Source organism: Lepus europaeus, chromosome 17 (assembly GCF_033115175.1).
Source record: "Lepus europaeus isolate LE1 chromosome 17, mLepTim1.pri, whole genome shotgun sequence".
Taxonomy (NCBI): domain Eukaryota; kingdom Metazoa; phylum Chordata; class Mammalia; order Lagomorpha; family Leporidae; genus Lepus; species Lepus europaeus.
This window is the reverse complement of record NC_084843.1, coordinates 33,044,396-33,064,632: the sequence shown is the minus strand read 5'-3', so window position 1 is coordinate 33,064,632 and position 20,237 is coordinate 33,044,396. Positions and strand designations below refer to the sequence as shown.

General features: G+C 38.9%; 1 protein-coding gene across 1 annotated transcript in view; it reads left to right on the top strand.

Annotated features, from left to right (window-relative positions):
* The window catches only part of CC2D2B (coiled-coil and C2 domain containing 2B), a 123,641-nt gene that overhangs the window by 67,533 nt on the left and 35,871 nt on the right, over positions 1-20,237 (top strand). Inside the window, exons 20-25 of the mRNA XM_062213940.1 lie at positions 1,677-1,769; positions 4,275-4,366; positions 5,763-5,933; positions 7,003-7,099; positions 7,827-7,936; positions 19,743-19,839. Coding sequence (XP_062069924.1) covers positions 1,677-1,769; positions 4,275-4,366; positions 5,763-5,933; positions 7,003-7,099; positions 7,827-7,936; positions 19,743-19,839 — 660 coding nt within the window. The remainder of the gene's footprint in view (positions 1-1,676; positions 1,770-4,274; positions 4,367-5,762; positions 5,934-7,002; positions 7,100-7,826; positions 7,937-19,742; positions 19,840-20,237) is intronic.

Below are 20,237 nucleotides of genomic sequence, written 5' to 3'. Positions count from 1 at the left end.
ACCCGGTGTGCCGGCGCCGCAAGACGGAGGATTAGCCTGTTGAGCCACGGCGCCGGCCCTTAGTCACAGTTTTATAATCTGGAGATCCGAAAGTACCTCAACTCATTTTCTGAGGCTGTTATGACCTTTGTACCAAAGTTGGACAAGGTCTACATGCAATGACCATCTCAGACCCATTTTCCTTATGATGGAAAATTACCAATAAAATGTTAACAAATTGAATAATCATTGTATATATCTATATATGTATACATCATAATCTAATAGGGCTTATTTTAGACCAAAGAACTGATTTGATTATGAAATGTATTAATATAATTCCATTTAGGGAATCAAGCAAGGAACCATGTGCTTCTCACAATAATGCCAAAAGCCAGTTAATAAATTCAGTGTTCATTCATGCTAAACGCTCTTAACATACCAGAATCAGGATGGAATTTCATTAACTTAGTAAATATTTCAGCAACTTGGATTTTGCTGCTGATGCAAACTATTGAAGTATTTCAGATCAAGTGCAGAGGTGGGGATAAGAATACAAACAAGAAAGGACCCAATATACCTACTGATTTTTTAGGTTCAGTTTCAGATTTAATTGGCCAGAGGTCCAGAAACATACAGAAGCAGCAGGACGACTACAAAAGATTTTTTTAAAAGACTTATCTGTTTGTTTGTTTGTTTGTTTGTTTGAAAGGCAGAGTGACACAGAGGGAGAGATAGAGACAGATATTCCTTCTGCTGGTTCACTCCTCAAATGTCTACAGCAGCCAGGGCAGAGCCAGGCCTAAGCCAGGAGCCAGGAACTCCATCCTGGTTTCCCACATGAGTGGCCATTTTCTACTGCCTCCCCAGGTACATTAGCAGGAAGCTGGATTGAAAGTGGAGTAGCAGCATTCAGAGTGGCACTCTGATGTGGGATGCCAGATAAGCAGAGGTTTTAACCTACTTTGCCACAGCACCAGCCCCTTTTAATGTAGTCATGAATGATTTCTATCGGCACTGAGGATGTATACTGCAAATACATACAGAATAGATGCAAATTTATTCTAAGTTGTATAGATGAAGCATCCTGACACATAATTTTGTATCAATTATACATATAATATGTAATTATGGATTATAGTCAGCACAGTGTGAGGCATTTTATGTAAATATCATGTCCGTTAAATCTCACAAACAAATGTGTGACATAAGTATTGTTGCTGTTGTTGCTATCCTTAAAGAAGGAACTAGTCTGGAGCAATTAATAAACATTCCCAAAACCACACAGTAAGTGGCTGGGCCAACTTGAACCCATGGCTATCTGCCTATAAAGCCCCTGCTCTTAAGCACTGTACTTAGGTACTTCCACTTGTTTTTAGCATTTGCCAGGCAAGCACATAGCAGAAGGATTTTCTTCCTCAGGTATTCACTTTTTCTCAATCACAAATTTTCCTTAATCATTACTGTGTTTTAAAAAGATGAATGAATATCATCCTAGAAACAAACAGGATATAATGAAACTTTTTAGCTAATTCATAGTGTGTTTTCTACTCTGAATGCCATATTGCTGCCAGTGTCCTCCTACACCTTACCTGAAATGAATACTAACATTTTCATTTAAACATGTTATATCTGACTGAACTCTGTATTACAGTGAAAAAAATGAAACTAACCTAATTCTTTAATTTTCTGTTTAGGAGTATGAAAGTCAGATAGAGAAGGATATGTCTATTTCAGATGTGAATTCTATTACTGCACAAAGAATTAATTCTCTCAATTTTATGAAAAAGGTAATAACATGGTATTTTCTGTATGCTTGCATTTACTTTGTGAAAACTGATTGAGTGCATGCATGGTATTATTGTCTTCCCAGAAAGTCATATGGAATTTTCTGTTCTCTTCAGAGTTAGGTTACTTCATTCACAGTGTACTCATTAACACACATCTCAACCTTTTCTGTTTAAACATGAATGTTAAAGGCCTCCTAAAGATCACTTTGAGATTCATTCCAGTGTTTTGGCAGAATTTCCACCTTTTACTAATGCTACAAAATGTCAAAGCCTACCACACTTAAGGAGATGAAGATAAAAAAGCTACCAGAAGCAGATGGAAAGGATTAGAGAAATAGATATGCTTTGATGCAAAATCAAAGAGCAGATATTTTCAGAGCGCTCTAGCATAGCCTTATCTAGGTTTGAGGGAGTATCCCTCACTGAATTTCACTCCACATTTCTTTGTGCTGACCCTTCATCAGTGCACTCCAAGCTTTTAGATGTAGAAGCTTAGAGCAGGAACTCTGTCAATCCCCAAGGCCCAGAACAATGCTCCAAACTCACAATGTTGACAAATGTTTGAGAAATTAATGAAGTAAGTAATAAGCACTGTCATGGGTTCCAGGACTCCTGAAAAAGTAGTACCTCACTATAGCCTTTGCTGTAGAGCACCAGAAACAGCATTTTAGGGTAATTTGAAAAGACTCAAGGAGGGCCATGGAAAGACTTAAGGGATACATCCAGATATCTCATGGGAACAGATGAAAAGCAACCATGTGAAGCTAGAAGAACCTCTGGCAGGTGACTACAGACTTACCTGTTCCGACTACCCTGTAAGTCAGTAGCAAGGAACCTAATCAGTCCCACTTTCTTGCATAAAACAGGCAATAATGATTGCTTTGCTTTGTTTCCCATATGAAGGACAAATGAGCTAAAACCTTAAAAGCTATATTAATGTATATACTGTTACCAGTATACAGATCACTATTGCTATTATAGACATGAAAGAGCCCCCTTTATCACAGATAGGTGTTTTTCCCTACTAACCCCTGGCCCTCTTGTTTACCAGCTCCAAATGAAAAAGAAAAGCTAGGATGTGCCTCAGTAGTGAGTTTGCTGTCTTGGGAAAGAGTGAACTGTTCTTGTTACGAAGAAAAGAGAACCCATATCCTTCTTATCCCTTCTCTTCCTTTTCATGTATGGGAATGCCCAGGAGGGAGGATAACAGATGATTAGGAAGGGTTAAGAGAGGGTTTTTGAAATGCATATAGGAATCCTGGGAAGACACTTGAAGAAAATTTTGTGATTATATTTCAACTCCTTATGAAGACTTCTTTGCTATTGGAGCATGGATTGAAACTACAAATTTGATAGGTTCCTGGAATAGTTACTGCAATTACAGAGCCTAGAAAGGATTGGCCATATTGTCCAATTGGGACTATAGGTCCTTAAATCCTTCCCTTTGCTAGAGTATTCTGTAGACATTTACTGTTTGACTGTGTATGCTTATGTATGAGTTCCATGGGAGGAATTCCTGTGACTGAGAGTTATATGTACTATGTGTGTTACTGGGGTCAGTGGTAGCTGAGGCCAGAATTACACCAGTAAAGAACAAGGCCCCAGAAGTCTCAAGGATTACTAGATAATGTTTTGCTGAAGTATTTGCATCTGCAGGGCTGGGGCATCTTCTCATCTGGTATTGCAAGCAGCAGAGGCTTAGGGAAATGACTCTCTACAAGCACTGACTTTTTTTTTTCTTTCTTGTTATTTTAAAAATATTTATTTTTGTTCAAGATAACATATTATAAATTTACTTTATAATTAGTTTAAGATTTATTGGTGCCACAAAATAAAGAGTTCAACAGATAAAGAGTGAAAAGATTATAGTGCAGCAGGAAAATAAGCACAGGACAAAGATGTTCATCTTCACTCATGTAAAGTAAATTTTAAAACAGTCAAAATCATTAAAACTATAGTAGTAGGCAATTCCTGTCAATTTGTTGGACAAATATTCAAAACAAAGTTTGACAAAACACTGTATTCAGCACTAACTTCCTTACCGTGTTGATAGAAGGGGAGCTTTAAGTCAGAACAGAATTGACTCAAAGGAAATACAGAAACATGATTTTACTGCTTTGAGTTTGTAGATCAAGATTCATCACTAATACTGCTGACAATTGCATAAATGAATTCACAGAGAAATCATATCTTTTGATGAAGACCTGTCTGGTCATGTTTATTATGAGTTAAATAGAAAATATATGGGAGCAAAGAATTTAGGATGAGATGAATGAACACGGGAGGCTGAAAAAATGAAGAGAAATGAGCTTGCTTTGTTCTAACAGTATGAGTTGGGAGTGATTTTAATAATGGTAGCAAACAGATCCATATTTACACTGATCTAATTTCCCTTTACATTCAATGCTTGCAAAAATTAGGAGTAAAATAGAGTGGTATCATTAGAATTATAAATATTTAACCTTAAAATGTAAACAGTGCATTTTCTTATTCTAATTTTTTTAGATGAGAAGGTTGATAATGAAAAGAATTGTCAAAGTCAGCAAATTTAACTTGTCTGATATTGTGGCTGATTATGAAGAAATTGTAACTGGAAGGTACTACCAAAATTATTAAACTATAAATAAGCTAATTAATTAAGAATCCTCTAAGGCTTCTATTTTTTATGGTATTTTGTATGTCAAAAGATGCAGTTTAAGAGCATAAAGGGAGATAAATAATGATTGAAAATACATTTGGTCGCTTTAAAGTTGCATTTTGAAATATCTACATGATATATTTTCAGTTGTACAGCATTTTAGGGGTGTTTTTCATCCTCCCCTTACTGATGATTTTTAGCACAAGCAAGAAAAACTTAAAGAACATATTTGTCCCAAATTAGTTTTACCCTAAGATTTTCCTAACCTGAGAATGCTACTGGACAAGTCTTTGCTGGAAGTCTCACATCCTAAGACTGTAAAATCCCCCTTGCAAAACAGAATTCTCAGCTCAACAAGGATGCTGAGAGCCACATCAAACAGTTGAAGGAGCCTTTGCTGAACTTTCTCAGTTCTCACACTGTCCTATCTGTGAAACTTAGGGATGGGTGCAGGAGTAGAGTTGCCATGTCTCTGGAAAACATCCCTGGAGGCCATGTGATTATAACCAATACAGTTTTAACTGTTTAGGATGCTGAAATTATTATGTTTTATTTTTAATACTCTGGGAAAAATGGATATGATCATAAATCTATAATTGCATGTATTTGTGTTGCTAGGGCTGATAGCACATGTAACAAATTAACAGTGGTTTCAGAGCCATGGAGAAAATTTGAATATCCAGTTAACTTTCAAGAGAATGATCCCTCAAAAATGAAAATCTGCTAGAAGATAATCCTGATTCATGACTTAACCTTTCCATGTCCTTGTCTATTTTGGATCAGATACCCAGAGGACATGGAGCGATCACACTCTCTCTTAATATATTCCTTTCAATGCTCAGAAAAAAGTTTCTTCTTTGTTTTAAAACAAATCTTAAATAAATCTTTAAAAAAAAGGGGGGGGGAGGGGTGACACTTTGATGCAGTGGGTTAACGCCCTGGCCTGAAGCGCCGGCATCTCATATGGGTGCCAGTTCAAGTCCCGGCTGCTCCACTTCCAATCCAGCTCTCTGCTATGGCCTGGGAAAGTAGTAGAAGATGGCCCAATTTCTTGGGCCCCTGCACCCACATGGGAGACCCAGAAGAAGCTCTTGGCTCCTGGCTTTGGATCTGCACAGCTCCGACCATTGCAGCCAATTGGGGAGTGGACCAATGGATGGAAGACCTCTCTCTCTCTCTGCCTCTCCTTTCTTTGTGTAACTCTGACTTTCAAATAAATAAATAAATCTTAAAAATAACAAGTCTGTCTCCACTCCATAATGGAGAGAGTATGGTACAGAACATTGGTCTTATTTACAAGTAATCAAAACTATGTTATTTTGTGTCTATGGGGCTAATCAATTTTCACTCTTTAGCCAGCTAACACATGCAATTTGTAACTTTGTGGAACCGCGAAGAAAGTTAAAACCTCGGAGAAAAGAAAGGAAAAAAGTCACAGCTCAGACTATCTCTGATGGAGATATTAAGATTCTTGTCAGAATACTAAGGGCTTATAATATTCCCACCAGGAAAACAACATCTAGTAGGTAAGGCAGTATGTTCCAATTTTTAGAGTTGCAAAAGATCTATCTTAAATGTGATAAATTTCCATGCTGTTCTACTTAAGAGTAGTCATATATGGAATATATGATGAATATTTAGTACTTAAGTACCTCTAAAATATTAAGTCTTCCTCTGTGTTTAATATACATGTTTTCTTCTTGATTGTTTTATGCTTACCACAATCCACAAATTCTATCCATGAAAAACAAATGTTTTGCTTCTGTCTATTCTACTTAAAACATCTTAAAGATTTTACCTATCTTTTGTAAACTATAACCTTATTCATCTGATGGAGTTAAATATTCTCAAAACAAATGCATATTTTCAGAGCTATTTTTTAAAATAAGACATATAAAACCACCACTATTTTCTGTAATCATCATCTTATAAACAAAAGAATATCATAACACCATAAAATATGAAGCATATATTCTTATTGAATCATTCACCTTATTTTTCTTGTTGAATACTTCTGAAAATGTTATCATAGACTGGATCCAACCTATTGTTTAGCATTTAGAAGCGACTCTTCCAGGGTAGTGATTATCAAATGTTTACATTTAACCATTTGTGACAATATGACAATCTAAAACAAACAGTAAGATCCAGAGAAACTGAATTATATTTCCCCATAGGCACAGTAAAAATGTACCCACTCTGGCCAGCGCCGTGGCTCAATAGGCTAATCCTCCGCCTGCGGCGCCGGCACACCAGGTTCTAGTCCCAGTCGGGGTGCCGGATTCTGTCCCCTCTTCCAGGCCAACTCTCTGATGTGGCCAGGGAGTGCAATGGAGGATGACCCAAGTGCTTGGGTCCTGCACCCTGTGGGAGACCAGGAGAAGCACCTGGCTCCTGCCTTCGGATCAGCGCTGTGCACCAGCCGCAGCGCGCCAGCCGCGGCAGCCATTGGAGGGTGAACCAACGGCAAAGGAAGACCTTTCTCTCTGTCTCTCTCTCTCTCTCACTGTCCACTCTGCCTGCCAAAAAAAAAAAAAGTACCCATTCCTGCCAAAACTAATCAAAATATATTTCTCTTCATTGTTTTTCCTGAAGAGTTTTGGATATGCCTACTTATTTGATGTCATCCATATCTCGTCTCAGACATAAAGAAGCAATCAAATTGGTAGCCTCAGATGAGCTTTTAAATGAGGTATTTAACACTTCTGTGAAGAACAATATTGATTATATTTGCTCTAAATTGCAACTAGCTCTTAATTGGTCCCTCCATCTCTGTTTTTTTTTTTTTCAGCTTTAAGTTTATTCCATAACACAGTGAAAGTGTTTGTCATAGAATATAATTCTAACCATTTCATTCCCTACCTTCACTATGAAATCTTTAATGATCAGCCCCTTCCCACCACTCAGCCTCCTCTCTCTCCACCCCTCAGCTGTATTATGCTCCCACTTGTTCTACAAAGCCTCTACTAGTTATTTCCTTTGGAATGGCCTTCATGTATTTCCATATTATTGGCCAAACAAATTACTACTTACTGTCTCGAAGCCCAAGCTCAAGTACTATTTTCTCTGTGATGCCCTCCTTATCCTCACCCCAGAAAGTTAATCATTCCCTCTCCTGAGTAACTCTCACATCTTGAACATATTTCTCACATTTCATTACACTTAAATTCCTCTACCTGCTTATTTTTCCCTGGTTGACTATAAAATCCTTAAAGGAAAGTTCTATTTGTCTTTGGATTCCAGAAAAATATCTGATTTGGAACAGAACCAATATATGTTATTTTTATGAAAGAATAAATAATGGCTTTTAAAAAACTAGAAAAATTAAGTAATTCAGTTGCCAAAGAAATTTCCTAGCTTTCTGCCTTTTTACCTATATAAAATACTATAAAAAATCTAAACATTTTTATATGTCTCAGGATACTGTAAACCCTTTTGTGGAAGTTTCTTTTCAGCACACTGTATACCAAACCAATACAGCAAGTGGATCTCATCCATGCTGGAATGAAGAAATTGAAGTAGATTTTATGTAAGTAGGAGTCTATTTTTTTGTAACTTCTAAAAAAAAGAGCTATAATAAAATTATTTTCTTGAGCCATTTATTGAAAATAATGAGGCGGCGCCGTGGCTAAATAGGCTAATCCTCTTCCTGCGGCGCGGGCACCCCGGGTCCTAGTTCTGGTCAGGGTGCCGGATTCTGTCACTGTTGCCCCTCTTCCAGGCCAACTCTCTGCTGTGGCCCGGAAGTGCAGCGGAGGATGGCCCAAGTGCTTGGGCCCTGCACCTGCATGGGAGACCAGGAGAAGCACTTGGCTCCTGGCTTCAGATCAGTGTGGTGCGCCGGCCGCAGTGTGCTGGCCGCAGCGGCCATTTGTGGGGTAAACCAATGGCAAAGGAAGACCTTTCTCTCTCTTTCTCTCTCTCTCACTGTCCACTCTGCCTGTCAAAAAAAAAAAAAAGAAAAGAATGATTCAAAATAATGATTCAGATAAGGCTTTAGTTAAAACTTTTTAATTATTAAACATTTCAGACATAGACTAATATATAATGTACATATCAGCATAAGCTCTGAAGAAAAATAGTAAATTGATTATCAGTGTATCTACCATCCAGCTTAAAAAATAAAATAGTAACAGATATCTTAAACAGCACTCTATGCATTCCATAATTACATTTCCTGTTATGTAATTATATTACCTAACAACTATGAATTTGTTGGGTTTTTTTTATTTAGTAAATATAAATTTCCAAAGTACAGTTTATGGATTACACTGGCTCCCCCCCCATAATTTCCCTCCCACTCGCACCCCTCCCATCTCCCGCTCTCTCTCCCATTCCACTCACATCAAGATTCATTTTCAAATATCTTTATATACAGAACATCAATTCAGTATATACTAACTAAAGATTTCATCAGTTTGCACCCACACAGAAACACAAAGTATAGAAAAACTGTTTCAGTACTAGTTATAGCATGACTTCACATTGGACAACACATTAAGGACAGATCCCACATGAGAAGTAAGTACACGGTGACACCTGTTGTTGACTTAACAATTTGACACTCTTGTTTATGGCATCAGTAATCTCCCTAGGCTCTAGTCATGAGTTGCCAAGGCTATGGAAGCCTTTTGGGTTCGCCGACTTCAATCTTATTCTGACAGGGTCATAGTCAAAGTGGAAGTTCTCTCCTCCCTTCAGAGAAAGGTACCTCCTTCTTTGATGGCCCCGTTCTTTCCACTGGGATCTCTCTCGCAGAGATCTTTCATTTAGGTCTTCTTTTTTTTCTTTTTTCCCAGAGTGTCTTGGCTTTCCATGCCTACAATACTCTCATGGGCTCTTCAGCCAGATCCGAATGCCTTAAGGGCTGATTCTGAGGCCAGAGTGCTATTTAGGACATCTGCCATTCTATGAGTCTGCTGTGTATCCCGCTTCCCATGTTGGATCGTCCTCTCCCTTTTTGATTCTGTCAGTTAGTATTAGCAGACACTAGTCTTGTTTGTGTGATCCCTTTGACTTTTAGACCTATCAGTGTGATCAATTGTGAACTTAAACTGATCACTTGGACTAGTGAGATGGCATTGGTACATGCCACCTTGATGGGATTGTATTGGAATCCCCTGGCACGTTTCTAACTCCATCATTTGGGGCAAGTCCAATTGAGCATGTCCCAAATTGTACATCTCCTCCTTCTCTTATTCCCACTCTTATATTTAACAGGGATCACTTTTCAGTTAAAATTTAAACACCTAAGAATAATTGTGTGTTTATTACAGAGTTCAACTACTAGAACTAGAACCAAAAAAATACTAAAATGGATAAAGTATTACATTGTACATCAACAGTCAGGACAAGAGCTGATCAAGTTACTGTTTCTCATAGTGTCCATTTCACTTCAACAGGTTTCCCCTTTGGTGCTCAGTTAGTTGTCACTGATCAGGGAGAACATATGATATTTGTCCCTTTGGGACTGGCTTAATTCACTCAGCATGATGTTTTCCAGATTCCTCCATCTTGATGCAAATGACCAGATTTCACTGTTTTTGACTGCTGTATAGTATTCTATAGAGTACATGTCCCATAATTTCTTTATCCAGTATACTGTTGATGGGCATTTGGGTTGGTTCCAGGTCTTAGCTATTGTGAATTGAGCTGCAATAAACATTAAGGTGTAGACGGCTTTTTTGTTTGCCAACTTAATTTCCTTTGGGTAAATTCCAAGGAGTGGGATGGCTGGGTTGTATGGTAGGATTATATTCAGGATTCTGAGGAATCTCTAGACTGACTTCCATAGTGGCTTTACCAGTTTGCATTCCCACCAACAGTGGGTTAGTGTCCCTTTTTCCCCACATCCTCTCCAGCATCTATTGTTGGTAGATTTCTGAATGTGAGCCATTCTAACCAGGGTGAGATGAAACCTCATTGTGGTTTTGATTTGCATTTCCCTGAATGCTAGTGATCTTGAACATTTTTTCATATGTCTGTTGGCCCTTTGGATTTCCTCTTTTGAAAAATGTCTATTGAGGTCCTTGGCCCATCTCTTTAGTGGGTTGTTTGTTTTGATGTTGTGGAGTTTCTTGATTTTTTTGTAGATTCTGGTTATCAACCCTTTATCTGTTGCATAGTTTGCAAATATTTTTTCCCATTATGTCAGTTGCCTCTTCACTTTCCTGACTGTATCTTTTGAAGTACAGAAACTTCTCAATTTGATGCAATCCCAAATGTTAATTTTGGCTTTGACTGTCTGTGCTTCTGGGGTATTTTCCAAGAAGTCTTTGCCAGTACCTTTATCTTGCAGGGTTTCTCCAATGTTCTCTAATAATTTGGTGGTGTCGGGTCGTAGATTTAAGTCTGTTATCCATGTTGAGTGGATTTTTGTATAAGGTATAAGGTGGGGGTCTTGCTTCATGCTTCTGCATGTGGAAATCCAATTTTCCCAGCACCATTTATTGAATAGACTCTCCTTACTCCAGGGATTGGTTTTGGATCCTTGATCAAATATAAGTTGGCTGTAGATGTTTGGATTGATTTCTGGTGTTTCTATTCTGTTCCATTGGTCTATCCATCTGTTTCTCTACCAGTACTATGCTGTTTTGATAACAACTGCCCTGTAGTATGTCCTGAAATTTTGTATTTTGATGCCTCCGGCTTTGTTTTTGTTGTACAAGATTGCTTTAGCTATTCGTGGTCTCCTGTGTCTCCATATGAATTTCAGCATCATTTTTTCCAGATCTGAGAAGAATGTCTTTGGTATCTTGATTGGTATTGCATTTAATGTATAAATTGCTTTTGGGAGAATGGACATTTTGATTATATTGATTCTTCCAATCCATGAGCATGGAAGATTTTTCCATTTTTTGTATCCTCTTCTATTTCTTTCTTTAAGGCTTTGTAATTTTCATTGTAGAGATCTTTAACGTCCTTGGTTAAGTTCATTCCAAGGTATTTGATTGTTTTTGTAGCTAATGTGAATGGGATTGATCTTAAAAGTTCTTCCTCAGCCATGGCATTGCCTGTGTATACAAAGGATGTTGATTTTTGTGCATTGATTTTATATCCTGCTACTTTGCCAAACTCTTCTATGATTTCCAGTAGTCTCTTAGTAGAGTTCTCTGGGTCCCCTAAATAAAGAATCATATCATCTGCAAAGAGGGATAGTTTGAGTTCTTCCTTCCCAATTTGTATCCCTTTAATTTCTTTTTCTTGCCTAATACCTCTGGCCAAAACTTCCAGAACTATATTGAATAGCAGTGGTGAGAGTGGGCATCCCTGTCTGGTACCAGATCTCAGTGGAAATGCTTCCAACTTTTCCCCATTCAATAGGATGCTGGCCGTGGGTTTTTCATAAATTGCTTTGATTGTATTGAGGAATGTTCCTTCCATACCCAGTTTACTTAGAGTTTTCATCATAAAAGGGTGTTGTATTTTATCAAATGCTTTCTTTGCATCTATTGAGAGAATCATATGGTTTTTCTTCTGCAGTCTGTTAATGTGGTGTATTACATTGATTGTTTTGCAAACATTGAACCATCCCTGCATACCAGGGATAAATCCCACTTGGTCTGGGTGGATGATCTTTCTGATGTGTTGTTGCATTCTATTGGCCAGAATTTTATTGAGGATTTTTGCATCTATGTTCATCAGGGATATTGGTCTGTAATTCTCTTTCAGTGCTGTATCTTTTTCTGGATTAGGAATTAAGGTGATGCTGGCTTCATAGAAAGAATTTGGGAGGATTCCCTCTTTTTCGATTGTTCTGAATAGTTTGAGAAGAATTGGAATTAGTTCTTCTTTAAATGTCTGGTAGAATTCAGCAGTGAATCCATCTGGTCCTGGGCTTTTCTTTGTTGGGAGGGCCTTTATTACTGTTTCAATTTCTGTCTCAGTTATGGGTCTGTTTAGGTTTGCTATGTCTTCCTGACTCAATTTAGGTAGGTTGCATGTGTCCAGTAATCTGTTCATTTCTGATAGATTTCCCTATTTGCTGGCATGCAGTCCCTGTAGTAATTTCTGATGATTCTTTTTATTTCTGTGGTATCTGTTGTTATGTTTCCTTTTTCATCTCTGATTTTATTGATCCCTTAATCATTATATAGTGCCCCTCTTTGTCTCTCTTAACAGTTTTTGTGTTAAAATTTATGTTGTCCGATATTAAGATGGCTATGCCTGCTCTTTTTTCATTTCTGTTGGCATGGTATATCTTTTTCCAGCCTTTCACTTTCAGTCTGTATGCATCTTTGTTGGAAAGATGTGTTTCTTGTTAAGCAGCAAATAGATGGGTTTTGTTCCTTAAACCAATCAACCAATCGGCATCTTTTAACTGGACAGTTCAGGCCATTAACATTCAATGTGACTATTGATAAGTAGTAACTTTGCCCTGCCATTTCCCAAAGATATTTTCTAATATATACTTTGAGCTTCCTGTGATTTTTTTGCTGTGAGGTTTCCTTCCTTTACCTTCTTTCATATTGATGACCATGTTTCTGTGTTTCTGTGTGTAACACATCTTTAAGCATCTTATGCAGGGCTGGATGAGTGGCGACAAATTCTTTCAATTTCTGTTTGCTGTGAAAGGTCTTTATTTCACCTTCATTCACAAATGAGAGCTTTGCAGGATATAATATTCTGGGCTGGCAGTTTTTCTCTCTTAGTACCTGGGCTATATCTCGCCATTCCCTCCTAGCTTGTAGTCAGCTGTGAGTCTAATTGGAGATCCTCTGAGAGTAATCTGACGTTTCTCTCGTGCACATTTTAGGATCTTTTCTTTATGTTTCACTGTGGTGAGTTTTATTACAACGTGTTGTGGTGAGGATCTCTTTTGGTCATGTTTATTAGGGGTTCTATGAGCTTCCTGTACTAGGATGTCTCTGTCCTTCTCCAAACCTGGGAAATTTTCTGCTAGTATCTCACTAAAAAGGCCTTCTAATCCTTTCTCCCTCTCCATGCCTTCAGGAACTCCTAGAACCCTAATGTTGGGTTTTTTTAATAGTATCCTGCAGATTCCTGACAATATTTTTTAGATTTCTGATTTCCTCTTCTTTTCTTTGGTTTGACTGTATGCTTTCCTGTTCTCTGTCTTCTAATTCCAATATTCTCTCTTCTGCTTCACCCATTCTGTTTTTAAGGCTCTCTAATGTGTTTGTCATTTGATCTATTGAATTCTTCATTTCATTATGATTTCTCGTCACTATCACAGTTTCATGTTCTACTAGTTGTTTCATTTCGATTCCTCCTTAATATTTCATTTTCATGAGAGAGATTTTCTATCTTGTCCATTAAGGATTTATGTAGTTCAAGAATTTGTTTTTGAGAACTTCTTAATGTTCTTATCAACTTTTTGAGATCCGCTTCTTGCATTTCTTCTACCTCATCATCTTCATAATCTTGAATTGAGGTGTCTTTTTCATTTGGGGGCATCATAGTGTCTTCCTTGTTCTTGTTACCTCGATTTCTGCATTTGTTTGACATTGTGGAGATATTCTTTGGTTTCTTCGCTGTGGTGTTTTTCATGTTATACTATGACTCTAGATTAAGTGGGCTGTCTGCTTTTGATGGATCCTTAGAGGCTATGATGGGTGTGGCCAGAGAGCTCTGTTTGGTTCTTCAGGGTTAAGGGTGTGCCAAAGGTGACTCACCCAGATTGTTCTCTCTCTCGATCGCTCGCTCACTTGCACTCTCTCTCTCTTTTTTTTTTTTGACTCAGTTGGGAAGGAATTCCACACAGCTGAGTGGAAGTGAGGGTAATTGATGTATGAAATCTGGCCCCTGTGGGTATTCGTCTGCTCTACCCCTGGGACCACACAAAGAGTTTATGCAGCCCTCAGTGTGGTCTCAAATTTCTCCGCAGTCTCTCACCTAGTTGCCAAGGTTACCGAGTTTGTATACTTGGTGAGTTCTCATCACCCCCCCTCAGATTTTCACAGTCTCAGTTCATTAGCTCCACACTTTCACTAGGTCCTAACCTCCTGTTATTTCTCCCTACCAGAGTCAGGTTTTTCTGCTTGGCTAATGGCGGGTGCCACTTTACATATGTAAAATGGCACCTGCTCTTTGTCTTGCTCGGTTTTGTAAGGTGAGTGGAGAGAGGCTAGTGTCCGTGCCAATTCCCCTTATTTATTCTTTTTTTTCTCTCCTCTAGTAACCCTGGTGAACTTTCCCCAGTGGGGCTTCAGGCCTCGTTCCCTCTAGGCTCTTTCTGCCTTTCCCCACCAATGTCTTGGGTTACCGAGGTTTTTGTCTCACCTCCCCTTCCAGCGCTGGTGCACAGACTCTGTGGCTGGGCTTCCACACAGTGGGAGACCTTGCTCTCCCCATAGGTCCTCCATGTCACATACACTAGATCCAGAAGAGTTTCCTCTGCAATTTTTTCCTGAGCCTTTTCCTGAGGCTACAGTAACTCCACTTTTATTAAACTATCTTTTCCCGGGCTTTCGGTGCACGCCCTCACTGTTCCACCATCTTGGCTCTGCACAACCATGAATTTGTATTTACCATTCTCTGTTCCTTTGTGTTTACTTCATAGATATTTATCCCTGTGTATTATTTACTTACACATTTCTTCTGCTTTATATAATTTGAGTCATATTTGTGTATTATTCTGTAATTCCAATCTTCTTTTTTCATTGTTAAATATTTGAAGAGATTCATCCATGCTCACACTTATATTGTAGCTGTTTGCAATAGTCTGAATGTGTTCCCTAAAATTTATGTGTTGAAAATTTAATCCCCAGTGCAACAGTGTTGAGACATGGGGCCTAATGGGAGATGTATAGGTCATGAGGACTTCATCCTCACGGTTGGATTAATTCTGTAACAAAAAGGGTTTATAGGAGTAGGTTCATTCTTGTATGTTCTTCTGCCATGTAAAGACATAGCATTCCTCCTTTTTTTGCCCTTCCACCTTCCACCATCTGAAGACTTAGTAAGGAGGCCCTCACCAGACATCAGATGCCAGTGCCTTAATCTTGGACTTCCTAGCTTCCAAAATTGTGAGAAATAAATTTCTGTTCCTTATGTGTTAACCTGCCTGAGGCATTTGGTTATAAGATCTCAAAACATACTAAGATAATGCTATTTATTTTCAGAAGCACTGACATAATCACTTGCATATATGTGGTGACATTTTGTAGGCTACATAAACATTCATATCCTAGCTGCCACTTCTCAAAGTGAAAGCTTCCAGACCCAAACTGAGATTTGCAAGGAAAATGAGCTCTTCTTTATGCCATTTTTTCAGGAGGAAAAAACCATAATGGACCAGTATACATGGAATTGTGTTAGCTTAGAAGCTGTGGATACTTCTGTTAACAGAAATCAAGTTTGTTCTTCCAGATTCAGCCCAGGCTCAATTGTATGTTCAGAGTCGTTGGCCAGAGTTTCTAAACACATATCCTCACTGTTTGACTTCCTGTCTTGACCTTGTACTTTTTGCTCTGCCTTGTACTGTGACACTTGCTTTCCTGACCTTTTTACCTTTGTGTATGACAGAGTATTGATTTGAAAGTAAATCTATATGTTGTATAATATCAAGCTAAATAGCGTGTAAAATATATTTGCTTATAAAAAAGGTAAACTATGAAGGCATTATAAAAGCATAATCAGAGATAAGTTTAGGGGCCAGTGTTGTGGTGCAGTGAGTTAAGCCACTGCCTGCAATGCTGGCATCCCATATAAACACAGTCTCAAGTCCCAGCTGTTCCATTTCTGATCCAGCACCCTCGTAATGTGCTTGGAAATAAGGGTAGAAGAGCCAGACAAAGAGGAAACAGAGCAAGACAAAGAAGAGACCATGAATTCCACAGCCAGAACAGGTTTATTCAGAGACAAACCTGAGAGAGAGAGACCCACTACCTGGGAGGACAGGAGCAGTGGCATCACAGAGACTAGGTGTTTATACAGCAAGAGCTGCTTTCCATTCTAGGTGGGCCGACATCAGGCTACATTGAGCAGGTTTATACTAGGCTTTTTCGCCATCAGACTGGGGCTAATGGCTGAGGTGGGGTTAAGCTTGTTAAGGAGCAATATAGGGGGTTAGGAAATTTCTCACATGAGGGTAGGGGGAAGTGTTGGGACCTGCTGTCCGTCAGGTATGCAAGGAACCAAAAAGTGGTGTGGAGCTTTAGATCTGCTTTTTCTTCTTGCTCCATCCCTGGAAGGCAGTGGAAAGAGTTCTAGGATCCTGGGTTCCACCTGGCCCAGTCCTGGCCATTGTGGCCATTTGGGGAGTTAACCAATAGATGGAAGATCCCTCTCTCTTTCTGTAACTCTGGCTTTCAATAATTTTCAATAAATATACATTTATAAGTTTATGTTAATGCAAAAAATTGAAATCCATGCATATGTTTTTCAGAGTGGGCTTTTTCTACAAACTTTTGAAGACCCTCTCATGTGGTTATATGTTTGTAAATTTTTGAAATATTAGATATTAGAAAAAATATTATACTAAATGAATTGAAACAGCCAGTAAAACAAATAAACCTGTAAGTGAACTAAAGAGAAAGGTTAGCGTGTTTACATCATTGCCATTATGGCAATGAAATAAGCCAAGAACACAATTTTGGTACAACCAAGTGGATCATAAGTTTTGGCTAAGACAAAACCATCCAGCTAGAACTCTTTGTTGCCTCCAATATAAGACTCCTACTCCCCTGTCCTTATTAAATTTAGGTAAATAAATCTGGCCTGGTGGGGGCCAGAGCTGTGGCACAGCAGGTTAATGCCCTGACCTGAAACACCAGCATCCCATATGAGCACCGGTTCTAGTCCCGGCTGCTCCACTTCTGATCCAGCTCTCTGCTATGACCTAGGAAAGCAGTGGAAGATGGCCCAAGTCTTTGGGCTCCTGCACCCATGTGAGAGACGAGGAGGAAGCTCGTGGTTCCTGGTTCCTGGCTTTGGATTGCACAGCTCCAGCCGTTGCAGCCAATTGGGGAGTGAACCAGTGAATGGAAAATCTCTCTCTCTCTCTCTCTCTCTCTATCTTTCTGCCTCTCCTCTCTGTGTAACTCTGACTTTCAAATAAAATAAACAAATCTTTTTTTAAAAATGGCATGGAAATGAAATAAATTGAATATTAAATAAGTGATAATTAGCCCCATGAGCCCTATTTTAGAGGAAGAATTGTGAAATTTGAGGGAAGTTTAAAAGAAAATGCAAAATGGAAGATAAAGCAAAAGAACTTGAATAATTTAAGGGATATACCAAGTTGACAAGCTCAGAAATGTCTTGAGGATGGCTATCATCCTTTCTCTCTCTGACCTGACACAGCAAATGCACACTGCCTTGCCTGCCCTGCCTTAGGCCACCTCAACATGAAAGGAAACCCTTGAGGAGCAAGGCAAGGGAGTCAGCTTCTTATTTTACCACTTAGAAGTATAAGGACTCAACTTAAATTACTTTCTGAACTAGCATTTATCAATCGTCACTTGCTGTAGGTCTCAGAAAGTTGTAAACTGTTGGCGATGCTTTGGAATAATACTTGGTTCCTTAAGCAATAAACATCAACAAATAATGTCAGTGGCAATTACATAGTAAAAAGATATAGTCTTTGGAGTCAGTCAGAACTGGGTCCAGATCAGAGTGCTATTACTTTCTGATGGAATGCTCTTGAGCAAATTATTTAACTTCTCTGAGCTTCAGGTACCCCATGTAAAATAACCTTCTGCACAGGATTGTGATTTTCATTGCTCTTAGACGTTTGATGGAGTTAGAATGCAAACTGGAACTTGAAAGTTCATTGCTCATGATATACACGATCCTTTTAGCTAATTCCAAAATGTTAGGGGCAGAAATTTAGCCTAACAGCTAAGATACTGTATTCCATATTGGAGTACCTGGGTTCCATCCCTGGCAATGGCTTCTTATTCCAGCTTTCTCTCACTGTAGAGTTTGGGTGGCAATAGGTAATGGTTCAGTGGTTCCTGCCACCCACATGGGAGACCTGGATTGAGTTCCCAGCTCCAAACTCTGGCACCAGCCTAGCCCTGGCCATTGCAGACCTTTGAGGAGAGAACCAGTAAATGGGATCTCTTTCCTTCTCTGCCTCACAAATAAAAACTAATTTTAGAATATAAATGTCCCTAATCAAGTAAGGCATTATAGACAACTTGCAAAATTAAATGTTCTCTCTTATCCAGATTTCTGTTGGGGAAAATAAATGTGGGAAAGGCTATGTGATTACTCTGTGATTAAAATAATCACAACTATTAACTATGATCAAGAGGATATTTTAATTATAAGTGTGAATTAGGGGCTGGAGCTGTGGCTCAGTGGGTTAGACTGAGGCCGCAGTGCCGGCATCCCATATGGGCACCACTTTGAGTCCTGGCTGCTCCACTTCTGATCCAGCTCCCTGATAATGCGCCTAGGAAAGCAGCAGCAGATGACCCAAGTCCCTGAGTCCTGCACCCACATGGGAGACCCAGAAGAAGCTCCTTCCTCCTGGCTTCAGCCTGGCACAGCCCCAGCCATTGGGTGCATTTGGGGAGTGAATCAGCAGATAGACAATCCCTCCCTTCCTTCCTTCCTTCCTTCCTTCCTTCCTTCCTTCCTTCCTTCCTTCCTTCCTTCCTTCCTTTCTTCGTTTCTTTCTCTCTTTTTCTTTTTTTTCTTTTACAGGCAGAGTTAGACAGTGGGAGAGAGACAGAGATACAGAGAGAAAGGTCTTCCTTCTGTTGGTTCACCCCACAAATGGCCGCTACAGCTGGTGTGCTGTGCCGATCCGAAGCCAGGGGCCAGGTGCTTCTCCTGGTCTCCCATGCGGGTGCAGGGCCCAAGCACTTGGGCCATCCTCCACTGCCTTCCCAGGCCACAGCAGAGAGCTGGACTGGAAGAGGAGCAACCGAGACAGAATCTGGCACCCCAGCCGGGACTGGAACCCAGTGTGCTGGCGCCTCAGGCAGAGGATTAGCCAAATGAGCCACGCGCCGGCCGACCATCTCTTTCTGTTTCTGTCTCTCTTCTCATTCTGTAACTCTACCTTTCAAATAAATAAATAAATAAATCTTTTTTAAAAATTACCTGGGTTCCATTAATGTGTGAATTAGCAGAAACTAACAGAATTTTAGATAGTTGGAAAATCTTAATGTAGCATACAGATAATTAGTAAGGGATGACTGTAGTGAAACCTTTCTGCTTATATATAAGATAAATTACAAAGCACACACTCATTTTGATGAAAGGTAGCAGTCAATCTTCAAAGCATATAGCTTTTTCTTAGTTAATACTTTATAAAAGACAACTCAGATAATTGTATTATCTGCTATGCATTATGCTCTTAGGAACTAAATTGGTATTATAAAAAGTTAAGTATTTATGTACATTTTCCTTATTTGTAGCTCACCAGGACATGATTATAGCTTCTCAAACTTATCTAAAATAAAAGATAATGTGTATATAAACATTTTTGATGAGGTGATCATTGAAAAACATGAGGTAAGGTGTAACAATTAATCAATGTTGAATAATTCTAAAAGGTCAAACTGAATGAGCAACATAGTAGTATTTATGCATTTCCTTTTAGATGCAATCCCTGTATTCTCTAAAATGGATTTGGGGTGACTTTAGATACTCTCTTCCACCTTCCCCAGAATCTCTCTGTTTTTGTTTATTTGTTTTTTGGTCTTTAGTTGGTGGAAAATGTAAGTGGCTAAAAGTGGAGTTAATTGTAGAGTACTGGCAATGCAGAGTGTGTTAGTGGTGGTAAATGCCAATGCCTTTTATGTCTATATAATAATCTACAAATATTTAAAGTGTATAATCTGACAAGTCTGACATATATAGACACCTCTGAAGCTCTCTTCATAATCAAGATGATGAACCTATCTATTACC